Below are 22,989 nucleotides of genomic sequence, written 5' to 3'. Positions count from 1 at the left end.
ATTCACAGGACAGGCCAGGGACATCAGTCGCACCACAGGGGGTGGAGCCAGCATTGTGTGGGGAAAGCCCAGCCCTATTCAGGTCCCAGGTGTACTCCTCCCACCTATCTGGATGTAAATCTCCCTATCCACCACTGGGGCAGACCCATCCTGACTCCTGGAGCCAGGCTCACCAGCCAATCACAAGCCAGACAGTCACTTCACATTCAGGCCAGCGTCTAGAAGTGGCACTTCTATACTAGGCACAGCAACGCCGTACACATCATCGCGCAGCATTCACTCTCACGAGTTCGCACATACCAAACTCGACCCTGCACTCCCCACGCATCAGGAATTTTCATGGACACACACATTCCCCATGCATTCCTATGGGAGGGCAGGTCAGTCTCATTCAATGTACCACAGAGCGCACGCACTTCACACTGGGACACAGTGTTAAAGCGCCTAGAGGCCTAAAACCAATTACACGACATAGGGAAAAAGCTAGGATAATCTCAAAAAGTTTAGGGGTGAACCTGCCAGAAGGGCCAAGTCCAACAGTCAGTATCTGCACTTCTATATTTCCATTCAAAGCACTGAGTATCTCTGTACTAGATCACACGAGGATGCCTCGAACATTTTTTTCCTTCCTGGTCTGCGAGTTGAGTGATTGGGCCTGGGTTCTCTCTCACAGGCACCCCCAATCATGCATGTCCTTTTAGAAAGGTGGGCTGTGTCCCCACCAACTCGTGCAGGTAAAATAGGGGCATGGGAAGGGAACAAATACTTTCTTTGGCACCGGGTAACCTTAACCTTCCTGCTGTGTGGATATTTCCTTTTCTATTCCATGCTGGAGAGAAAAAGTTTGATTATCCTGGCCCCTGCAGCTGCTTATCAGATTGGGCTGTGACGAGGACTGAGCAGGTAAGTGATTGTGTGGCTATTTGTTATTCTTTTTAAAATCAGGGAAGGCTCAGCAGGACACATACTTCGTGTAGGCTTCATTTACAATAAAAAAGGACCAGATAACTCTGGTGATTTATGATCCAGCTGGAGAGCAATCATTTGTCTGTTGGCAGTTTGGAAATGCAGATAAACTGCATTGTATGTGGGTAGCTCAGTGGGTTACTGCCTTTGTCACAGAGATTCTTGTTTTACTTGCAGTTGAGAAGTTACAATCCTATCATAGGACAGTGACCTATGAACTGTCATCAAAGAGCTGCATGCAGACCTGAATGGTATAGTTAGAACATAGCTTTTTATTTTGTGTTGTGATATAGTTAGAACTTCCCGAGTCTTTCATTATTCTAATGTTGCTAAAAATAGTTTATTTGAACAGATAAACATTTTTATCAGTAAAGCCAACCCCTAACCATTGGGGTATGCTTATCCTGTGTTTGCGCTTCTCCAGACCAAACCATCTTAAAATATACTGCCCACCAGTATGGATGACACGTGATTTGTACACCTTGTAATCCTCATTGGTTTATGTGACATTTGCTGTAGACTGATTTACATACTTGCATGATTGATTGTCTCTGTATAATGTGTGCGTGATGTAAAGTACTGTAACACAATACATCGATAGGAGTAGCGCTATACAACAAATTAAATGCATATGAGAGAGTGGCTACGGAGAGATGAGGGGCGCTGGTGGAGGGTGGTAGTGAGGGTGTTTGAGAAGGAGGTCAATAGAGGCAGGGAATACGGAGAGACCTGGGGCACTGTAGGAGGGTGGCAGTGAGGCATTCTGAGGAGGAGCTCAATGGGGGGGGCTCTGGAGAGATGAGGGGTGCTGGTGGAGGGTGGCAGTGAGAGAATCCGAGGAGGAGGACAATGGGGGGGCCTACGGAGAGATGAGGGGAGCTGGCGGAGAGTGGCAGTTCGGGAATACGAGGAGGAGGTCATGAGGGAAAGCCCGAGAAGTGTCACTTGACTGATACTCCCACCTCAGAAACCTCCTCTTCCCATCAAAGGGACATTATATGGAAAAAAAACCTTTTATGAGAGTGATAACTTTTAGAAAGAGATTTGGAAAGAAAATAATGTGGTTTACTGGGCCCTGGTAAGACTAAGGAGAGATAAACGAGGGCCCTGAAGCAGGCCTGGCTTGACTTATAAGTGACAAATCGGGCCTGCAGTGGCCCACCCAAATGAATCCTTGGCCCACCCAAATAAAAATTCCTGGAGCCGGGCCTGCGTGTAATACCACCCCTCGAAATGACTTTGCCCTAGGCAGCACCTATCAGACGGAGGTATATTCATGGAAATGTAAGAAACCCTAACGTTGGACAGTCCAGGATGGATGGGTTTGGGTTGGACAGTTCATTTAATTTCACACTCACACGTTCTGAGGTAGCCATCAAAGAGGATTTCAAAGCTCTTAATGGATAAACTTGTTTTACTTATGTGTAACCTCTGACATTTTGGTACCAAAGGTGAAATTTGTAATTGCACAATTCCAGCTATTTATTTGCATTAACTGTCACAAGCTCACAATACATAATACATATTTTTTAAGTGGTTAATAAACTTGTTTCTATGTTACGAGGTCAGGACCTGATATCACCTCGGTCCTCACCAAACTAAGGGACTTGAAAGCTGAGGTCTGTTGTTGGAACAAATGTGCTGATCTTAGCTTATCTAAAATGGTCGGAGCTGCTCCTCCGACGCGAGCCACCCAGACGTTCATCAACCCCAGCGGAATGGTTTGAACCGCATGTCACTTTGTTTTCAACGAAATGTCAGCTTGCGGCTGGAACTTGTGAAAACATGATGTGTAATCTCCTTTCAGATCATGGCTGTCTCCCAACCACAGGCTTCGAGCAGGTGAAGGTGACGCTCTCATAATCTCATAACCATCTGTCCCACAGCCCACCGCGGTCTGCAATCACTGACGCTGCAGCTGCGACATCTTTAAAGTAGGTTAACGTGGGCTGATTTGTCTTCCACGCTTGTATCTACCCCAAATCTATGTATGGTAATATGCATTGGAAGGTTTTCCTGCGTACTTCTGCCATTGGTCGACAGCACATCTAGCCACCCCTTTACCTCCTTGTATGCTCAGAAACAGTTTAGAAACATGGCGGGCGGGGGATGGGAGGTGTGTGCGTCTGTGCGGGCGTTCATAAACTCTCATCTAGAGGCCTGGGCGGTTGGTTCCTGCTTGAGGCAGACTCTTCCCTGAGGCAGACTTTTCACAGGTTCCTGGCCGCTTCTCAGTGTCTAGCTGAGTTCACCTTATTTGGTTTTCTTGTCATTACATGTTTCTTCATTTGGGATGGGCTCTGGGAGGGTCCTGTTTCCCTGGTCCATTTTTGTTCATGTTCAAAAACCCATTTTGTTTCTTTATTCTTTATTAATTGGGATGAGTCTAGCCATGCAGGCTGATATTCTGGAGGCCTGGCATTGGCTTGTCCTATGTGTCACCGGGCCAGGGACTTCTTTTCGGGCTGTATCAAGGGCAGCAAAGTTCTTGCTCTGTTTCCTTCTGGCCCCTTGATCTCCAGTACAGAGATCAGCACTTTCTTGGAGTCCTGTAGGAAAGGTGTCAGCTGACAGGAAGCTGAAGGCCAAATTAATTCTGTTGTGTGCAAGGAAAGGGCTTTGTGTGTTGCTCTGTGTAGAATTAATGTGTAGATTCAATTTCTGCACCTTCCCCTGTCTATTGGTTTGAGAGAGGGGGCTCCACCCCCCCCCCACCTTCGATTGTACTACTAAAGATCAACACCTACAAAATAGTGGTACAACAATATAGAGGTCAGAATAACAAAGGGCAACATTTTGAAAGGCAAGTGCATATAGGGAAGTATAGATTTACTATTCCTGACTCCTAATCTATCTACCTATCTTAAAGATATTTGTACAGCATATGTAACTAGATATGGAGTTATGTATAGAAAATATAGACTTACCTGACGATAGTATTTTTATACATTTTGCCCCCCAATATTCTGTACCACCAATATTGTGCTTTTGATATTCATGGTGCACACCCGCCCCGTCCACCCTCATTAGCCAACACTGTCTTATGTTGATTAACTACTTTCCCATGATATTTACGCATGAGTTAAAACTAATGGACCAATTTACCTATTTATCCTATCTATAGGTGTCATTTTCCTTTTTATCCTCCGTACATACATCATACATCATTTTACAGTAGGAGATAGAACAGTATGAGAAGGGGAATGGGGTTCATGGTCCTAATGACCTGACATTTTGAGTAAGATATAGTGACAGAAACATATCAACAAACTAATGACATGAAGGGTCCTAACATACCTTATTTCTAACCTTGTGGAAGGGAAGTACCAATAAAATAAGGATTTTTATCTACTATGACCCAGTGTTATCCAATTATGGCCCACTGCATGAGATCAAAATAAGAACAAATGGAGGAGAAGTCACGGATACTCTCCCATACCCCATCAAAAGACATAAAATCCTTCAATAGAGGACCTACTATGCGTTTCAATATCTGCAAAAGAGCTCCAGCGAAGGCCACAGTAGACCTAGGCCTCCGTCTGTAGTCAGGTGTACACCTCATGATGATGAATGCCACCTTGTTTGGGTGAGCTGCGACCATTCTCTTTTATGATAAACAAGTTGAATAGAGCAGCTAAGTAATACAGCATACTGTCCATTGGAATATGGCTTTTCACTTCACCGTCGATGGCTTTGAGTATTATATAGTGGATATATATATGACTATCTGTAGCAAATAAAATATATTAAAGAACTCATTTATCTCTTATCATATTATCTATTATATACGCCTCTATTCATATGGCAAATAATGTGTTAGGTGGACAAAGCTAATATTCTCATGTCAATATTAAAACCAATCTAGAGCTGGGAATCCTCTTCGCAGTACGGAGACCACCAAACTGAACACATCTACTGTATTCTTAGATATGTTACTAAACATTTTAGTGTACCATATAAGGTGAGTTAGCTTCACATATTCACGAAATATCTCGTTGCAATACGTATATCACCATTGACATGCTATACATGCTTTTTGTGAGCAGTCAACCAATCCTTCAGTGAAAAGAAATTGTCTTGAACACTGCACTCTACTCAATTCGCTTTTTGATAATTAAAAATAACATTTCATTATCATGATACATAAAACAATCACAACGAAAAGGACAGTACATTTTTTCAAGCGGTGCAATCATGAAAACATTAATAAATAACAGTGTTTTTTGTAAGCATTTGTTTTAGTGGTAACTAGTTGTGATATTCACAAGGAAGATTTTGTGTTTATGCTCCTTGTGAATAAATCATGGGGAAACATTGTAAGCCGATTACCGCACGCCCAATGACTAGGCAATTAGCGACTTCTAACCCGCCGCTCCCGAGCCTCACAGCCATTGATAAAATGCTCCAGAAAACCATTGGGGTTGTGGCTTCAGCAATTGAAAACACTGAAAGGCGGCTATCAATCACCCCTGCCATTCCCCCTGCACCGTCCTTAGACGATTGTTCTGTAGACTTAGTAAATCAGGATGATGCGGAAGCTATGTCGTTTATGTTGCCTTCCTTTACACATTTACCATGTGCCCAGATTCCACTTGATGAGAACGCGCCAGTAGAGGCTGCTTTGCTCACATCCTCCATGGTATCTCCAGTGGCACACAAACCGCGAGCACGGCCAAAGAAAAAGAAGCTCGCAAAAAAAACGGTTAAAACTATAACGCCATCTTTATCTATTCCCGGTCATCTGGATACTGTTCCCCATCCAGTAACCTCGGGTCCGCCAGTGTGGGTTACCCACTTAATAATTGATTTACAGGCACACATAGAGCAGACTTTAAATGCTCATTTTAAATCTCTATCGACTAGGATCGACAGACTAGTTACACTGATTAATAATAAAGGTGTAGGGAACCCTCAGCAAAATTCTGCTCTGCGAGACCCTGGTAGCCTAGGGGGTCTGGGATCATTTGACATGACTAGTAAAGTCACCCCACGGGTTCCTTGTACTTCTCAGCAACCTACAATACAAGACCCAGTCCAGCTGCCTACGACGATGCCAACTCAACCCCCAAATGCTCCTGGTCCATCTACCTGTCTTAATCTGCCCCGAGTTGCTACTGGTCTGGCCCCCTGTGAACAAGCTCCTATCCCAAAGGCTCTTGGAACACGGAGTCTGGGGGCGGGTAGACCTCAACATAACCCGCTTGTGAATTTTGGTAAAAAGGGCTTGGCTAAATCTCCTTCCTATCCGCAGTTACCCCCCGAAGCTTCATCATACGTGGTGGTGCTTACGGGAGTACCTCCATTGCCTAGTGATAGGGGGGAATCCTACTATGAATTAAAAAATAAAGTTATTTATTGGCTAAGTAACCATAGACCTCTGAATGGAGTAGGTTTGGGGGAGATTTTGTTTGTGCGGAGAGTCTGCTGGTTGGGGACCAGACCTAAAGATATTTGCGGGGACTGTGTTATAATTAATTTCAGGGACCCAAGAGTAGTTGATCATATACTGGATCATGGAGGGACGACTAAAGTAGGCTCTATCAACACCTGTCACTTGGGGTACTTTTACATGCATCCTCGTATTCTAAGGCCCTCGGAACTATCCTATTTCCATCAAGATAGCCAGGAATACGATTATAATATTCCGGTCGCCAATTCATTTAATGCACTTAGTTCTGTGGATTGACCACCACCATTGAGGCACGTTGAAGGAAGGGCCATGAATATGAAAGGGGGTCAGGCAATGGATGGCTGTAGTACGGAGGCGGGCCTTCACAATTTGGTACATGGAACTAGGTTAGGAGCAACAGTTATCCCCCTATCCCCCCAAAGTAACAGCCCAGCACGAGAAATAATAGAGTCAAGTACTCTAGACCCAGTAGCACCTCCCTTCTCTGTTGCCTCTGAATTTTCTGAGGACTGTCCTTCTCAAGCAGCGACACGTAGATCCTTAGTAGGGTCTTGGAATGTAGCTGGACTGGGGTCTAAACTCCCCAATCCAGAGTGGGGAGAGCTTATAGACAGCTACGATATATGTTTGTTTCAGGAAACTTGGCTACGGTCCATCCCAGTGAGGGTAGGTTATGCGTCTTTCCATGTTCCAGCGGTTCAAGGAGTCAGGGGAAGACCTTCGGGGGGGTTAGCCATCTGGGTTGCCTCTCATCTTGGTTGTTCAGTTAAGACCATAGATACTCAGTGCCCAGATATCTTATGCTTAGTGCTTAACTTCTCTGCTGGCTACTCGTTGGTAGTACTTAATGTCTACTTATGTCCCTATCCCCTCCAGTTGGGCTTATCGATTTTGGGTGCCTTAGACGCTCTCCTACGCTCTCTTCCCCTAACGTCCCACAAAATTATAGGCGCTGATCTTAATTGTCATTTCGAACCCCTTTTTGGGATCCCCTCAGTGACCTCGGATGAGGATGAAAATTGTAAAATCCCAGACTGTATTATGTACCCGGAAAAACGTTTATTGCCTTTGGCCCTTGAGATTAATAAGTTAGTTATTTTACATTCTCTTAGGGCCTGTAATGGCAGACTTCTTCCCGATGTCCCGTGTTCACACACTTTTAATAGACCTGGGAATTGTTCAACAATTGATTATATTTTGGTGAATGTGGAATTCTGGGGCTATCTGGGAGCCTTCTCCGTCATCCCTAGGGTTGACAGTGATCACAATTTACTGACACTAGAACTAGCAAATAATATCGGGGGTCGTAGTGTTTCTAGGGGTTTAGTAACAACAAGCAGTGTGAATTTGGTTCTAGTGGCAGGTGGCAGACGCATTAGGTGGGCAAAAATTGTGACAGAAGACGCTAAGCTAGCGGAATTATACCGCCATGTTGCCTGTTCTCTAGCAGAGGTCTCCCATCTCTTGTGTCTTAATGGAGATTCTTCCCAGCATTATCTCCTAGGCCTGCAGTCTATTCACAATAAACTCCTTAGTTCAATGGCCGGTTATTTCTATAGTACCACTACACAGAGGCCAAGGACAATTAAGAACGATCACTGGTATAACAAAAGTTGTAGGTTGGCTAAGAGTGCTTTGATCAGGGAAGTAAAGTTGGGCACCCAGTCAAGCATCAGATCTGCGAGGGATAACTATAAAAACCTGATGAAGGAGGCAAAATCCGAGTGGGAGGACTCGAAGTGGTCAAGTATTAAGCTAGCCCTCGAAGCCCGAGATTTCAGGGTATTCTGGAATCTTGTTCGAGCTGGTTCGGCAGAAAGTCTATCCGCAATCATTCCCGATCTTAGCGAAGAGGTGTGGCTAGAGCACTTTAAGCCCCTCTATTCGCTTAGTAATTCCGATTGTGGAATAGACCTAGTAACTCAAACAAACGCTATTGCTATGGCTTACCCGGAACATGTGGACTCGGAGAGCCGAACCTGCACCCTTTTGGAAATCGAGTTGGCTCTCAGCAGCTTATCATTGGGGAAAGCTCCGGGCCTTGATAGGATCCCAGGTGACTTATATCGAAGTGAACAAAAAATCTGGGCTCCTTACATTTGGGTCTATTTTAATGCTATTTTGCAGGGCCTCGAGATTCCCCAAACTTGGTTAGGAGCTGAAATTATACCTATCCACAAAAAATGTTCCCCCTTGGACCCGGCTAACTATCGCCCCATAAGCTTGATAGATGTTCTACAGAAACTGTTTGCCCGCATGCTTTTAACAAGATGACAGAGTTGGATGGAGGAACACAACATCTTAACTTTTCTTCAAGCGGGCTTTCGAGCAAAAGTTTCCACTGTTGACCAACTGTTCAGACTACAGTTGGTCTATTGGAAGACGGTTTCTATTGGAGCTGGCAATTTATACCTGGTTTTCGTGGACCTACGGTCTGCGTTTGACATGGTTCAAAGGGAGAAGCTCTGGGCGTTACTATTGGAGATGGGCGCCCCCCCTTATTTGTGTCATCTATTTAAGCGAATGCATGATGGAACATATGCAAGGGTGAGATACGGAAGAAGCGGGGAAATTTCGGGTCCATTCCCGGTTGAAAAGGGTGTGAGGCAGGGGTGTGTTTTGGCTCCAACATTATTTTCTCTTTTCATCAATGGGCTGATAGATCACTTATTGTGTGCTAGTAATCTAGATTCCCCAAGGTTAGCGGGGCGAAAGATACCTGCCCTAGTGTTCGCGGATGACACACTTTTATTGTCAAAATCTTCTATGGGCATCCAGCGTACATTAGAGGCATTCTGCTCCTTTTGTAAACTAAGGAATCTGGAATTGAACCTACCCAAAACTAAATTTATGGTCTTCAGCTCTAGTCCAGCCAACTGTCCTCATCCCCAGATGGAAGGAACAGTGTTAGACCGAGTATCTACATTTGATTACCTGGGGGTAACTCTTAATGACAAAATGAAATGGGGGTCTCATTTGGCGAAGGCCAATTTGAAGTTGACACAATCTGTGGGGGGTATTTTGAAGGTCTTTAACAACACTTCATCTAAATCCTTGGGCCCCCCTATGGAAATGTATAAATCCCAAGCAAGAGGGCGTGCGCTATACGGTGCAGAGCTTTGGGGCCATTGTAGCATTGCCCCTCTAATTCTAACCGAGACCAGCTTTATTAGGCGGCTTTTGAAATTGCCCATGAGTACCCCCTTAATCCCCCTGAGATGGGATTTAGGTCTGGTTCCTATTGAAGAGATTGCCCCAAATCGTCCACTCCTGTATTGGAGACATCTCTGGTCAACACCTGAGCTTGTGAGCTATAGGCAGGACCTTGGTGATCTCTTGTCAAGAGGGAATACGGGGAAAATCCCATGGCTATTGCACATTAAGAGCCTTTGCTATGCCTTAGGTAAGGGGGACCTGTGGACGTCACCAGAGGATTCCTGTGCTTTACAGACCAAGAAATCATTGAGCGCAGCTCTTCAGCATTATTGAATGGAAATATTATTAAATTCTTCCTTGGGTAGGCTTACTAACAACTTTTTGGATATTAAGATCAGTCCCCACTTTGAAATTTTTCTGGATGTTATCCAGCCTCCACTGGCCAAGAAATTATATATCCAGTTCAGACATGGTTCTCTTCCTCTGAGGGCTTTAACCCATAGGTGGTCCAGCGCGCTCTGTCCAACGAGTTTTTGTCCAGAGTGTGCTGATACTTGTGAGACAGAGTTGCATGTGGTGCTCTTTTGCCCTCTTTACATCAAGGCAAGAGCAAAATGGATTATCCAACTCTGCAAGTCTAGGGGTCTCAGGGATTATCAGGAGGTATTTAGAATCCTCAAATATGATTCTACCCCCATGATAGTGTTTGCGATGGCTAGATTTCTTCTTTCCATGTGGTATTCAAGGTGCACAAAACTAAAAATTGACAGACCATAATTTGCTCTTACTGAGGTGAATTTAGCGTTGTAGCGAAAGCGCTTTTAGGTTTGAGATTTGTCCATGGGTGGGATGCTGTTTTATGTGTATACATCCTCATTGATATTACTTTGTCCTTTATAATAATGTATTCAATTGTGTTCTAAAATGCTCACTTAACCTTTAAAACATGTTTTTAATTCTTGATGGATTGAATTACATGTAAATGTTCATCTTTTATTAATTTTATTGTAAATATGTATTTATGTCTTTTTATGGTATCATACCGAAATAAAAGTTTTGACTGACTGACTGAATAAATAAGAAATCTAAAAACAAATATCTAGCTAAATTCATCAGATCCATTGACCTATGAGAATCAATCTGTCATATTATCTAGTAACTTTTGCCTTATTGTCCATGCTATGTGAAAAAACCTACACACCACCCCTACCACTATTGATGAGGTGTCACTTTTGCAAATTCTATTAGCTTCTCCTCTAACCTAATTTAAGGGATCGACACAAGGGCACTAGCCACCTGCTTCTAGCTTTAGTGTAAGGGGGGCAAAAAAATAACAAGTGTTCATTTGTTTCCATAATAGTTTTGTAATAGAAATAGAAGCGTGGCCTCTGGTGAGTACCCCCATTGGGCAGTAAAAGCAGCTACTGGCAGCATCCCATACCTAAAATGCAAGAACTCTGACCGTGCACAGGCCAATCATACAAAATCTAAGAACTCCTCAGCCTTGCCTGTAGATTTGTGTAGCAGGAAAGCACTTGTCAAGGTACCTGTAGTGATTCGATGTTCCCTGCTACTAGCAACTTTCTCGTGGGCCAGTACGTTTACTAGTTGTGCGTCTGCTGGGTGAATATAACAACTCTCCTCTCAAAATCTTTTCAGGACCAGATTGGTCCAGGCCCTTTTTATAAATCCAAACTATTTTATCTTTACCCCTGAATTCGTTCTTATAACGTCTTGCGGACCTTCTCTGTAATGGGACAGTTCAGTAGTGCTCCACGTGCGTATCCAATGCAGCAAAGTTCCTAGTGCAGCCAATACTGCTACTTCATGGATACCTAAGTCCAGGCGTAGGGGTACCAGTGAAGTTCCCCTCCCTAGATTAGTAAGGGATCTGAAGAAATTGTTTTGCACCACACTCAGAACATGAGTGCAACAATGGCCCCATAGTTCCGGACCATAACGAGCTGCTTACCTTGTTAGAGCTTTATAGATCTCTACGGCTGGTAATATGAGGTTCCAGTTGGCTGTTTTTGCAAATTTACATATTGCCCCTGCTTTGTGCTTCACCACAATTGTACTTTTTAAAATCTGTGGTTCCCACGACTCGGTTTCAGCTAGTCTAATACCGAGTAAGTAAAACTCTTGCACTTTGTCCAGGGGTTCATTCTCCACTTTGATCACCCCTCTTGCCCTGCCTCTCATAGAGTAGATAATGTATTATGTTTCATTGTAGTGATTTCGAGACCATGCGCTACACAAAACTGGTTGAATTTGCCGATCAGGTTTTGCAAGCCCCTCCTGGTTTTGGACAGCATGAGTGTATCATCAACGAAAAGTAGAACTGGTATTTTTTCCCTGCCAAGGTGGGGGGATTGCTAACACAATTCAGGAACAAGGTGACACAGCAGTTAATATATAGAAGAAAGAGGGTTGGAGTGAGGATATAGCCTTGATGCACTCCTTGGTTACCTGGGATAGCCCCAGTCACTTCCCCCTTGGTACTACATCTAACTTTTGCAAAGTCCCCTTAGTGGACAGTTTTAATTATACTCAGTAGATTTAGTGGGGGACCCATTTCTTGGAGCACCTCCCACAGTTTCCCCCTGGTCACAAGATCAAAGGCGTTATAAAGGCTGATAAAGGCCATGAAAAGATAACTCTTGGCCAGATCCACCAGAGATTCCGAAGGCTTGGCCAACAGCACTAGTCTTGTGCCTAAAACCTGCTTGCTAGTTTGAGAGAACATGGTTTGCTGAAAACCTTTTGCAAGTTATCTATAAGGCTGATTGGGCAATAATTGGATGGGATGCTGGGATACCCCTTTTTAGGTCTCGCCTTGCTATCGCGTAAGCGATCGAAAAGCGAGACTATTGTAAGGGGCTCCCAAAAGTGCTCCGAAAAGCGGATTGCATGGCGAGCACGCGCACAATCACACACAGCCATGCAATCTGTTTGGCATCGCACTTCAAACGGTCCGCTCCCCCGCCTGGAATGCGCTCCCCCGCCCCCGCCAAGCGCGCGCGCCACGCTCTGCCGGGCTTGTTTTTCTATCATTCATTTCACGACGTTTTTTCTACGAGCTTGTTTCCCTTTCTACCTGAATTAATTTTCCATTCTCTCTTTCTTTTCCCCTTTGTTCCACTCATTACTGCATCACTTTAGAAAGATGAGGTCGAAGTAATTCCAATAAAATTGAAATGTGTTCCGACTGGTTTCCCGTGAGATCAAGAGATAAGGGGTATTTTTAGCATACGTGTATGAGGAGTCTTTTTAGTGCTGCATTATCACAGTATCTAGGCACAGACAGTATGCGGCCCGTGGGGTGGATGTCCCGTGATGATGCTCAAGTGGCTGCTCTAGAAATCCCGGCTTCCCACTGCCCCAGGGCTCGTTTGCATTATGTACACTCCCTGTGTGCACACCGCCTTCACATACCTCCGCGAGCACCATCATCTGATGCCTTCTGACGTCTTTTCTTCTCCCTGCTCCCTGGAGTGTGCCTCCTGTCACTCCACCGGCATCTTCTGCAGACATGTACAAAAACAATGTCACCTCCAGAGCCAGCGTCGGAGGGATGACCTTAGCTTGTGGCAAAGCATGTCATTTCTGTCCCTCGCGCCCCTGGTACTCTCTCTTGTCTGTCTCTTGCTGTCTCTATTACTCCCCTGATGCTCTCTCCTGTCTGTCCCTTTCTGTCTCTATTACTCTTTACCTCTCACTCTCCCACAATCGCTCTCTCTCACACGCTCTGTTTTTCTCTTTCGTGCAAGCGGAGCTCTCTCCTCTCTCTCTTTCTCCCTCTACCGGTCTAGCGCTCTGTCTTTTTCTTTCTTTACCTTTACTTTCTGTCTCTCTTTCTCAATCTCTCTTTCTGTGCCACAATCTTTCACTTCTTTCCATCTTACTGTCACTATCTCCCCCTCTTAATCTCTCTCTCTGCCCCTCCCTTTTCTCCCTCCTCCTTGTCTCACTCCCTGCCTCTTACATCTCTGTTTCTCTGTCACTTTCTCCCTCCCTCTTTCTTTCTACCTATCTGTCTGTGTGCCACAGCAAGGCTTCTGCCATGGGGTGCTTCAAAATGTTCAGATTTCTGAATGTCGATAACTCTCGCTCACTTCCCCTCTCTTCTATATCTCTGCTCCGTATCCACCACCGGCCGCTTATTGTTTCTTTATCCAGCGTCACTTTAGGTTGTATATTGTCTTTCTCTGCCTAAAAATGCCTGCTAGATCTGGTAAAGATTCAACAAAAGCCCAGGCTCTTTGTTATCTCAGTAATGTGATAATTACTCCGTTAATTAGGAGAGAGGAAAAACCTCTTTCTGTGTCCCCAGACAAATGGCTGCGCCAGGATCTTCCGCCACGGGAGGGAATCAGGCATTCCAATGGCAGGCTGCTTTGATCTGACTGACAGGAAGTGAGATGAAGGGGGGAGATGTTTCCCTTTGAAAACCTCTCCCTAGCCATATTGCTTGTTGTGGAAAACACGACACGAGGCAACAAAATACAGCAAGCAATTCTTGGAGGCATTACATGTCATATACATGGATGGTAAAAAAGGGCAAAAAAGAGTCAGATATGCATAGTTGGGAAACTTGGAAATCATAGCATATATGGGCTGACTTCCGCTATTTAATACAAGTGTGCTAGTAAGTAATTTCTGCCAACCTGAAGATAGCGTAGTACTGGCCTAACTTAAGGCTGAACTGAAGATGTTTGCTGGAACTGGGAGAGACAGTTTTGTGATTATGTTCCTAAGACAATTATGACTTTCTGCTGTGTTAGTAAGTCAGCTGTGCACCTGGCTTCTGTGCACACACCCCACACCTTACCCTAGTTCCACCCCCGCAGGGCCCTAGCCGCAGGCAGCAGGATGTAGAACAGGATACTGTATTTTACTTATCTTGCCCTTAAAATGTTTTGGATGCATGTGGTACTGTGACAGCGGCTCTGGCCTTAAGTTTTTTAAGAGTTTGAAGAGCTGCAGAGTGTTGTTTTGTTGCTTCTCTGATCGTTTCATAGGCATCCTTTCGAATAAGTTATCACATCTACTTTTACTGGATTTTATACGATTACAGCTTTTATGCAAGAGTAGTGGCATTTATTCATTATTATTCATTCTCAGTATGGAGGCCCCTCAATCAGTGGGTCCAATTTGGTAAAATTGCTTTTACGGTTTTCCGATTGCTGCAGCTTAATAGGTTTCCGTTTTTGGGATGTGGGTCCGCTCACAGTTCGAAAACAAAACCACAACGCAGTGATGTGTATTACAATGAACTCCACACTTTTAAAATGCCTCAACATTTTTGGTATACATTTAGAACACCAACAAATATTGCACAGTTTTGTATTTTCACATACCACTACTTTGGGTTAGCTTTGGACAAAGTGGCACACTGCAGTCTCTTTCACAATGCTGTATTTCTCACAAACCATGCTCGCATGAGGACACACACACTACTCTCTCTCACACTGCTTTTTCTATCTCTGCTATCTCTCACACACCATGCTTTCAGTACGACACACACACTGCTGTCTCACACACACACACTGCTGTCTCTCACACACACACACACACACACACTGCTGTCTCACACACACACACTGCTGTCTCTCACACACACACACTTGTCTTACACACACTGCTCTTTCTTACACACACTGCGCTCACACACTACACTCACACACTGCACTACTGTCTCACATTTGTTGTCTACTGTAAACAGATTTAATGTAGATCTGAAAGAGCCAACTGGGATGTGGACTTTAAGCGAACATTTGGGCCGAAATTGAGACATGGAATGAAATGCACCAATGACAGCATATTGTGTATAGGGCTTATTTACCTTCTCACAGATATTTCTGGAGCCTTAGGAGAAATCACTAAAACAAAATGATGTTATAATAAATGCTTTTCCAAATATAGCCCCTGGTAGGCACCACAGCGCGCTACCAATTCCATGTACACCTCCAGTGCTCTCACTACACGTGAATTTCTTCCTAATCACGATTGCTTAGAGACTGGAACAAATCCCTTGGCCTAATCTACAAGGGGCTCTTGGTCGTGCGGACCTGTGCTAAAAATATGCAGTCCTCTTACTTTTTAGTGGCATATGCTTGTCGCGTATCAAGCCTATGCCAACATTGTGAATGGATTTTAATATTTCCAGGAGCTACAATAGATGTGACTATGCAATACAGGTTGAATCTTCTGGCTGATTTCACTTCACTGCACTCGTTTATTTAAGTCTCCCATAGTCAGCCAAGTTGCGGGTTGGTAAGGGCCTACTGAGCCTTGCAAGCATCATCTAAATTTAGCAGACTAGGGTCACAACACCCTTGGACATTACAGCGTATTAATACGAGTGCACGGCATTGTTGATAAGATGTTCAGAGGGATAGTAATTATTCAAAGGTCCAACCTACGCCCTCTTTCCTCAGGCAGGATATTGTTGGAAGGATTTCCAGATTTATGTCGATAAAGCAGAATTCTGATTTCTTTTAAAAATACGTTATACAGCTTTATATTTGGGACTCTTTACTATATATTCAATATGAGAAAATATATATGTTTCATGATCTGTCACGTAAGAAACTCAACAATAAATATATGGACCCCATTAATGGGGAAAGACTAAAAATGACTGTACTCAAAACAAAAATGAATAAATTAATTTATATATACTTTAGTAACATTTCATTTACTCTACATTTAATAACTCAAACAAATGAATTACACGGGGAAACATTTTTGTTCACCCTTTCCAACACTGCTTCCTTAGTTTTCACAGTTGCTCTCTCCCAGTCCACTAAATAACTGGTCAAGCACACACAACCACACCCACACACAACCACACACACACAAAACCACACACACAACCACACACACACACACACGAAACCACACACACACACAAACACACACACACAACCACACACACAAACACACACAACCACACACACACACACAATCACACACACACAACCACACACACACAACACACACACACAACCACAAACAGTTTTTTGGGCTGTCAGCATAAATACACTGTCACCAAACACGATGAACACCTCGGGAAAGTTTGGGAAGTCACCCCCAACTTTGAAACCACTTGCTGTTGCAGAGTGTGTGCTGTAGACATGGCAATACCTTGACACAGCGGACTATTGCAAGGAATGCTTTGAGCCTCGGAGGCTGACAGACCTCAGTCTGTGCATTAGTTCACCCCGTCTTGGCACTGCATGAAAACAGGGTCCCCACTGTCCAGCAAGAAGTGAGACATTGTGATCAGGGCTGGAGATGCTATTTAGCAATCTGCTTAGAAGATTGTGTTTCATTTATGGCATTAAACATAAAGGAGCACTGGCAACGCTGATAAAATGGATTTCATTTTGAGTAGTGACTAAAACTTTTTAAAAGCCTGCAGTACTGAAACAAGCATTTGCCATGCAATAGTTCTCGCATTTGCAAAAGTTTAAGCTATTGGCATTGTTCACGACAATGCATTTTTTATCTATTTTATAAAACAAACACATAAATAAATGCAATTATCATTTACAATGCCAATAGCTAGTGTTGCATTATTGTTAGCAATGCCAACTGCTCACACTTTTATATTGCGAGACCTATTGCATTGCAAATGCTTGTTAAAAGTTGGGACGATCTCAGCACCCCTCCAAGATGTAGGAATAGCCTCATCCCTCTCTCATGACTGCCTTTGAGACAGTATTTATATAAGGAACCCAAACAGCATAATCGGATTAAAAAAGATCTGGAGGGTTCTTATCAAGGCCTGGCACTTTTCCTAGTCTATAAAAGAGAATAAAAAGTGATTGGTTAGTTCTATTGAGTATGAGATCTACAAATCGCCCTCAAAGTAAGAATATCCTAAATAAATATAAGTGAAAGACTGTCTTTAGAATGCAAGTTACTTAACCAAATGACCCATCAACTCAAATTATTTTATTCCGGTGCTTTTTGACAGGAACGGATTCCTTCCATCCTTCAAGCACTACCCAATCACTCTTCTAATAATCCATCCTGTCCTGACAGGATCCTGGTCTGAACCAGTGACTAACTATACCAGTGGTCGAAATGAGCGAAATCTGAGGGGCACAACGTGTCCACACGTTTTTGATTTTAAGAAGAACAGTTACCCTACATTTTGTGGAAAGACAACCGTCTTGGCACTGTAAATTGCGACAATTAAAATGCTTCAGCTGAAGCATAAGGCAGGTAGTCTCCTGTACTGTAAACCCCAGGAAGGGGCAGACAGCTAAACAAGCCTTCTTACCAGGGTGTCTGCTGCCTGAAATAAATGTAAATGTGCACAACTGGTTAATCGCAAGTGGAAAGGGTGCTAGGAAGCCGGTATTGGCTTTAATCAACAGAATCACTTGAAGCTTCCTGATGGCAATTTATTTGTTTTGAGTGGTATTACAAGTGAGCTATCATCTGAGCTGTGAAGTGTGTGATTTTAAAAGACAGTTATAAAAAATGCACTGCATACAGGCTGGGTATTACTCAAATCTATATTTTGGATGCTCTTTTAATCATAAGCCTGTTTGTGCATTTTGTAGCAGCCCATGGTATAATGTGTGTAATGCAAGTTTAAAATAATCACTTACACACACAGTGCTTTCCGCCACAGACTGACCTCGTAGCACTAGACATACATGTCACTATTCTCCACTGCCCCAGCCAGGTTTAAATTCGATGGCTCTCTGGTTGCACACACAGACCTCTTCAGTGCATTAACAAGTTAATTAATAGAGGGTTTATAATGTACAATAGTGCATTGTTTTATATTTAGTTACCTGAAGGTAAAAGACCGAAAAAAGTTCCAGATAATTTTTTTAGCCATGCCATTAACTTTGCCACCTTGATCACTCACCCCCACCCATTGGTCACAGCACTACAGTTCCCGTACAGCAGAACTAAACCCTTTCCAAGAATCTAGGAGAATCCTGGAGCCCAACTTAGATACCGTTCACGCGGGGTCAACCTCATACCTATGTCTAATTAGACACTGATGTGCCACTATACCTCAAAATGTCTGGTGGTTCGGTCCATCAGCACCATGAGGCGGGGCTGGGGCAACTTTAGATTAAATTGATAAGTGGCAACGAAAGTTGAGGCGGCCCCCCTGCAAACTACATGGAGGGGCCCCCTCCGCACTCTCTCAGGAGCTACCAGGCAAGGGTACTTTGCTGAGGGGGCTCCTGGAGCTCTGCCCCCCCCCCCCCCCGCACTGCTCGGGCTGCGGGGGCCTTTGTGACGCCACTGAAATTATTTCACACAATCCACATACCCACGTGTCTATCCTTGTAGCCATCTATACATTGATTCCCCCTCCACTATGCACCCATACCTCTATCCGTGCATCCATTTTCGATAGTTCCATTCAGACGCAAGCATTCACCTATAAACGTCTATACCCGCACCACTCATACATCAGGAAATGCATCCACTCAGACATTCCTACATCCATCCATCGATATATGTGTACACATGAGCCTGTGTTTGTTGTCTGTGACTACGTGGACTTACATACTCTGGGGCAGATTTACAAGCCCCTTGCGCCACTTTTGCGTCACTTTTAACATGGGAAAAGTGACGCAAAAGTGGCGCGAGGGGCTTGTAAATCTGCCCCTGTGTGTGTGTATCTATCTTTCCCCATGTATATTTGCCCACGTCATAAGTGCTTGTATGTCTCATGATATAGATTCACGTCTATCTCTATGCGTGTTGGATTGCATGCTTGGCCACCTTTGTATTGGGTTATTTTGTGCCTATACACGTTCTGTGTATATACATGTTAGGTATTATATCTTTTTTCTCTATCTGTATCCATTGGATTCGAAAATATGTATTTGATTGAGTTGTCCATGAGAAACCGTGCGACAGCTAATTTAGCTAAAGTACAATTATGTGGACTATCGTGTGCTTTTGACTGACTTTCTTACTTTCACCCGTGACATATGATGCATTTCCTAATTTCTATGACTGTCTGAATATTCAGGTTTCAGTTTCTGTTTTTGAAATTCTCCATATTGATACTGTCTGTGAAGTCTTTGATAGGTTCGGACGGAATAGCGCTGGGGCTTTAAAAATATTCATTAAACATACGCTATGTCCTGTCTCTTGCTGTCTCATGTCTTGTGTTCTTGTTTTCTTATGTCAATATCTAGTTTTTGTAAAAATATATAGTGTGAGCGTGGCGATTCCACCATTCATGGGTTATGTGGTAAATAGGCTGAGATAGGGAGAACATTGCCCTTGGTAAGTGGGTGTTTCTGTGTATATACTGAAAGGCTAATGGAGAATGCCATTTGTCTGGAAATAGTGAATATGCTCTCCCTCTTGCTCCCTGTGCCCAGGACGCTACGCTGCTGTGGGGCCCTTGGATCGCCTGAAAACAACGGGACTGCGAGGACCGGGGAGCATTGCGCTCCGCTAATCCGGCTCACCTGCTCCTCTGCCCGCTGGTCACTTTGCCGACGCCACGCCTCGCGGCCCCCGCTGCGCGGGAGCCGCTCGTAGGCTCCACCACCAACATTTAAAAACTCGGCTGGTGCTTGAAGGTTGGGTCTCCCTCTTGCTCCCTGTGCCCAGGACGCTACGCTGCTGTGGGGCCCTTGGATCGCCTGAAAACAACGGGACTGCGAGGACCGGGGAGCATTGCGCTCCGCTAATCCAGCTCACCTGCTCCTCTTCCCGCTGGTCACTTTGCCGACGCCACGCCTCGCGGCCCCCGCTGCGCGGGAGCCGCTCGCAGGCTCCACCACCAACATTTAAAAACTCGGCTGGTGCTTGAAGGTTGGGTCTCCCTCTTGCTCCCTGTGCCCAGGACGCTACGCTGCTGTGGGGCCCTTGGATCGCCTGAAAACAACGGGACTGCGAGGACCGGGGAGCATTGCGCTCCGCTAATCCGGCTCACCTGCTCCTCTTCCTGAAGTCCCGCCCCCTCATTATTTAGCTACGTCCACGTGAATCCGCAGCGCGGATCGCAGCGCGTGCGAAGCCCGGGCCAAGGGCGGGCCCGTTGTAGCCCGTTTGAGACCGAGAGAGACCGGACCGGGCCACCTCTCTTTCACCCACGGACTAGCGCGTATGTGTTCATTTTATGTCATTCCTATTGCACTTGGTTTTAACTGCTTTTCATACTGACTTGTGGAGGGTACATTGTTGCTATATTATTGTAACTGCCCACTGTGTTGCATCCGAATCGAGCATGGCAGCCAAAGAGGGTAGGAACCATGCGACCAAAGGCAACCTCACCGGTACACTAGATCAATTCATAGTAAGAGCTAATTCGGTGATCGATCAGGGTATTGTCCTCATGGAGCGCAGAGTGTCGCAGGATTTGGCCCTAGCAAGAAGATCTTCTTTGGGCCTCCTTGCATCTGCACGCACCCCAAATGGTACTGGTGCGAGTAGTAACGTCCTCCCTCTAACCCAATTTATTGATGACACCTCAACCAGTGAACTTTCGAGTGATAATGACCCCGCGGTCAACCTAAGAATTACATCCCCCCCAGTGACCAGGTCGGGACCGATCCTGCGGAAAAAAAGGGTTACTAAGGAAGGGCTGACAACAAAAAGTAAGCCAAAAGCTATCAGGCAAGTTCGCTCCAAGCCAGGGGGAGCTAAATCTGCACAACAAGGCGCAGCTTTAGTGGCCGACTCGGTGGCTAGAGATGGACAGGGCAGCTGCACCCTCCCTCCAGCTTCGACTTCTTCTAAGTCCCCTGGGGATCACCCTGTTCAGGTACCAGTTTCTCCCGCATTTATGACACAGCCACCCGGGGACGTAATAGCTCCGCAGCAATTAGATTTATTGCTGCGCACGTTATTGGTACCCCTGGAATCCAGGTTGGAGGGAATAGTGACCCTTCTTACTAAGCTTGAACAACAAATTAAGGGTCTAACTGAGGGTGCTAACAATAATAAAGTACTACCCCCATGCTTTTGCAATTGTCACTGTACCACTACAGCCGGGGTCTTACCAGTCTCCACGGCCCAATGTACAGCCTCACGGCCACCATCCGTCCCAAAAGCTACATCACTGGCAGTTCCAGCCACACTTAACACTCCCTTACTAGTACAGCATGAAGTTAGGTCCCTCACTGATCATCATATAGATAGCAACATCTCGGGAGAGGCCCCCTTGGGTAATAATAGCGACAACGTGAGGACAGCGAGAAAGCGAACCCAGGATGAGGCTACCAGGTCGATTTCTAGAATAGACTTGCCCCCGGAAGCTAGTCCATACTTGGTTGTCCTTACAGGGGTCCCCGAAATTAATGACCACAGCATTGAGGAGTTCTCCAACCTGAAAAATAAGGCAATCCATTGGCTTTCAAACCACAGGCCCTTGCCACCGCAGGTTAGTTGTGAGATCATTATGGTTAGAAGGGTGGGGTGGGTAGGGCACACCCCTAAAAATTTAACCAGCGATTGTGTCATAGTTAACTTTCGGGACGCCAGGACAGCAGATTACATCTGCAACTGGGAAAAACCCCGCTAAGACACCAAAATTGGGGTGCGCCCCCTCTCCTACTTTTACCCAAATGATCACCTGAGGATAGAAGAGAGTGGCTGGACCTATATCCCGCATTTGCTAAGGGGAGGTGGTGGGAAATTAAGACATGTCCCCTCTGACGCAGAATGGGCTTATCCTGTTTGTTCAAACAGGTTTAGCTGTCTCGACCAGGTTGATTGACTGGCTAAGTCAAACTATGTAGTTCAGGGTTTTATGGGGGGTAGTACTCTAGGTCTAGAGCCCATTGAGTTGCCTGAGGAAGGGAATTTGACTCCTGATACCAAGGGGTGCACCTCTATTACAGGGGGGACTAGTAATAGTAATACTATTGGCAATCCCCAAGTGCACTCCCTGCAGTCTTCTGCTCCCCTTCTAATGCCAGCCACCTCCCATAGTGCTAGTTCCACGCTTACTGGGGAAATTGATCCCCATCAGCAGAGTAGTACTTCTTCTCTACCAGATCCCTCATCTCATCACATGCTTCGTCCCCAATGCATGAATTTACTATCATGGAATGTGGCAGGCCTAAAAAACAAGCTAGCATGTCCTGCATGGGGCTCTTTTGTGGACACTGCTGATGTGATTTTATTGCAGGAGACCTGGGCCAGGGAGGTGGTCCATAGAGCCGGGTTCGCGTCCTTTAACATCGCAGCTCGGTGGGGAGGCAAGGGCCGCCCTTCTGGTGGTCTGATAACATGGATAGGTGTACACCTGGGTTGCAGGGTGGATTTGATTCAGACCAATTCGGATGATATCCTATGTGTCCAACTGTCCTGGCCTAACTCATACAAACTGGCAGTTGTGAATGTATATTCACGCCCTACTGCTATGGCTAAGGAATCTAACACCGTAGGGGAACTATCATCCCTCCTTGAATCCTTGGACCATGATATTCACTGTGTGATTGCAGGAG

The 22,989-nt window shown here is 45.0% G+C and overlaps 1 protein-coding gene and 1 long non-coding RNA gene across 2 annotated transcripts in view; both read right to left on the bottom strand.

Annotated features, from left to right (window-relative positions):
* The window catches only part of LOC146785366 (uncharacterized), a 245,642-nt gene that overhangs the window by 117,392 nt on the left and 105,261 nt on the right, over window positions 1-22,989 (bottom strand). The gene's annotated exons all lie outside the window — the stretch shown is intronic.
* The window catches only part of LOC146785367 (uncharacterized), a 41,448-nt gene continuing 21,863 nt past the window's right edge, over window positions 3,405-22,989 (bottom strand). Inside the window, exon 2 of the mRNA XM_085635132.1 lies at window positions 3,405-3,515. Coding sequence (XP_085491258.1) covers window positions 3,405-3,515 — 111 coding nt within the window. The remainder of the gene's footprint in view (window positions 3,516-22,989) is intronic.

Source organism: Triturus cristatus, chromosome 11 (assembly GCF_964204655.1).
Source record: "Triturus cristatus chromosome 11, aTriCri1.1, whole genome shotgun sequence".
Taxonomy (NCBI): domain Eukaryota; kingdom Metazoa; phylum Chordata; class Amphibia; order Caudata; family Salamandridae; genus Triturus; species Triturus cristatus.
This window is presented reverse-complemented; position numbering and strand designations above follow the sequence as displayed.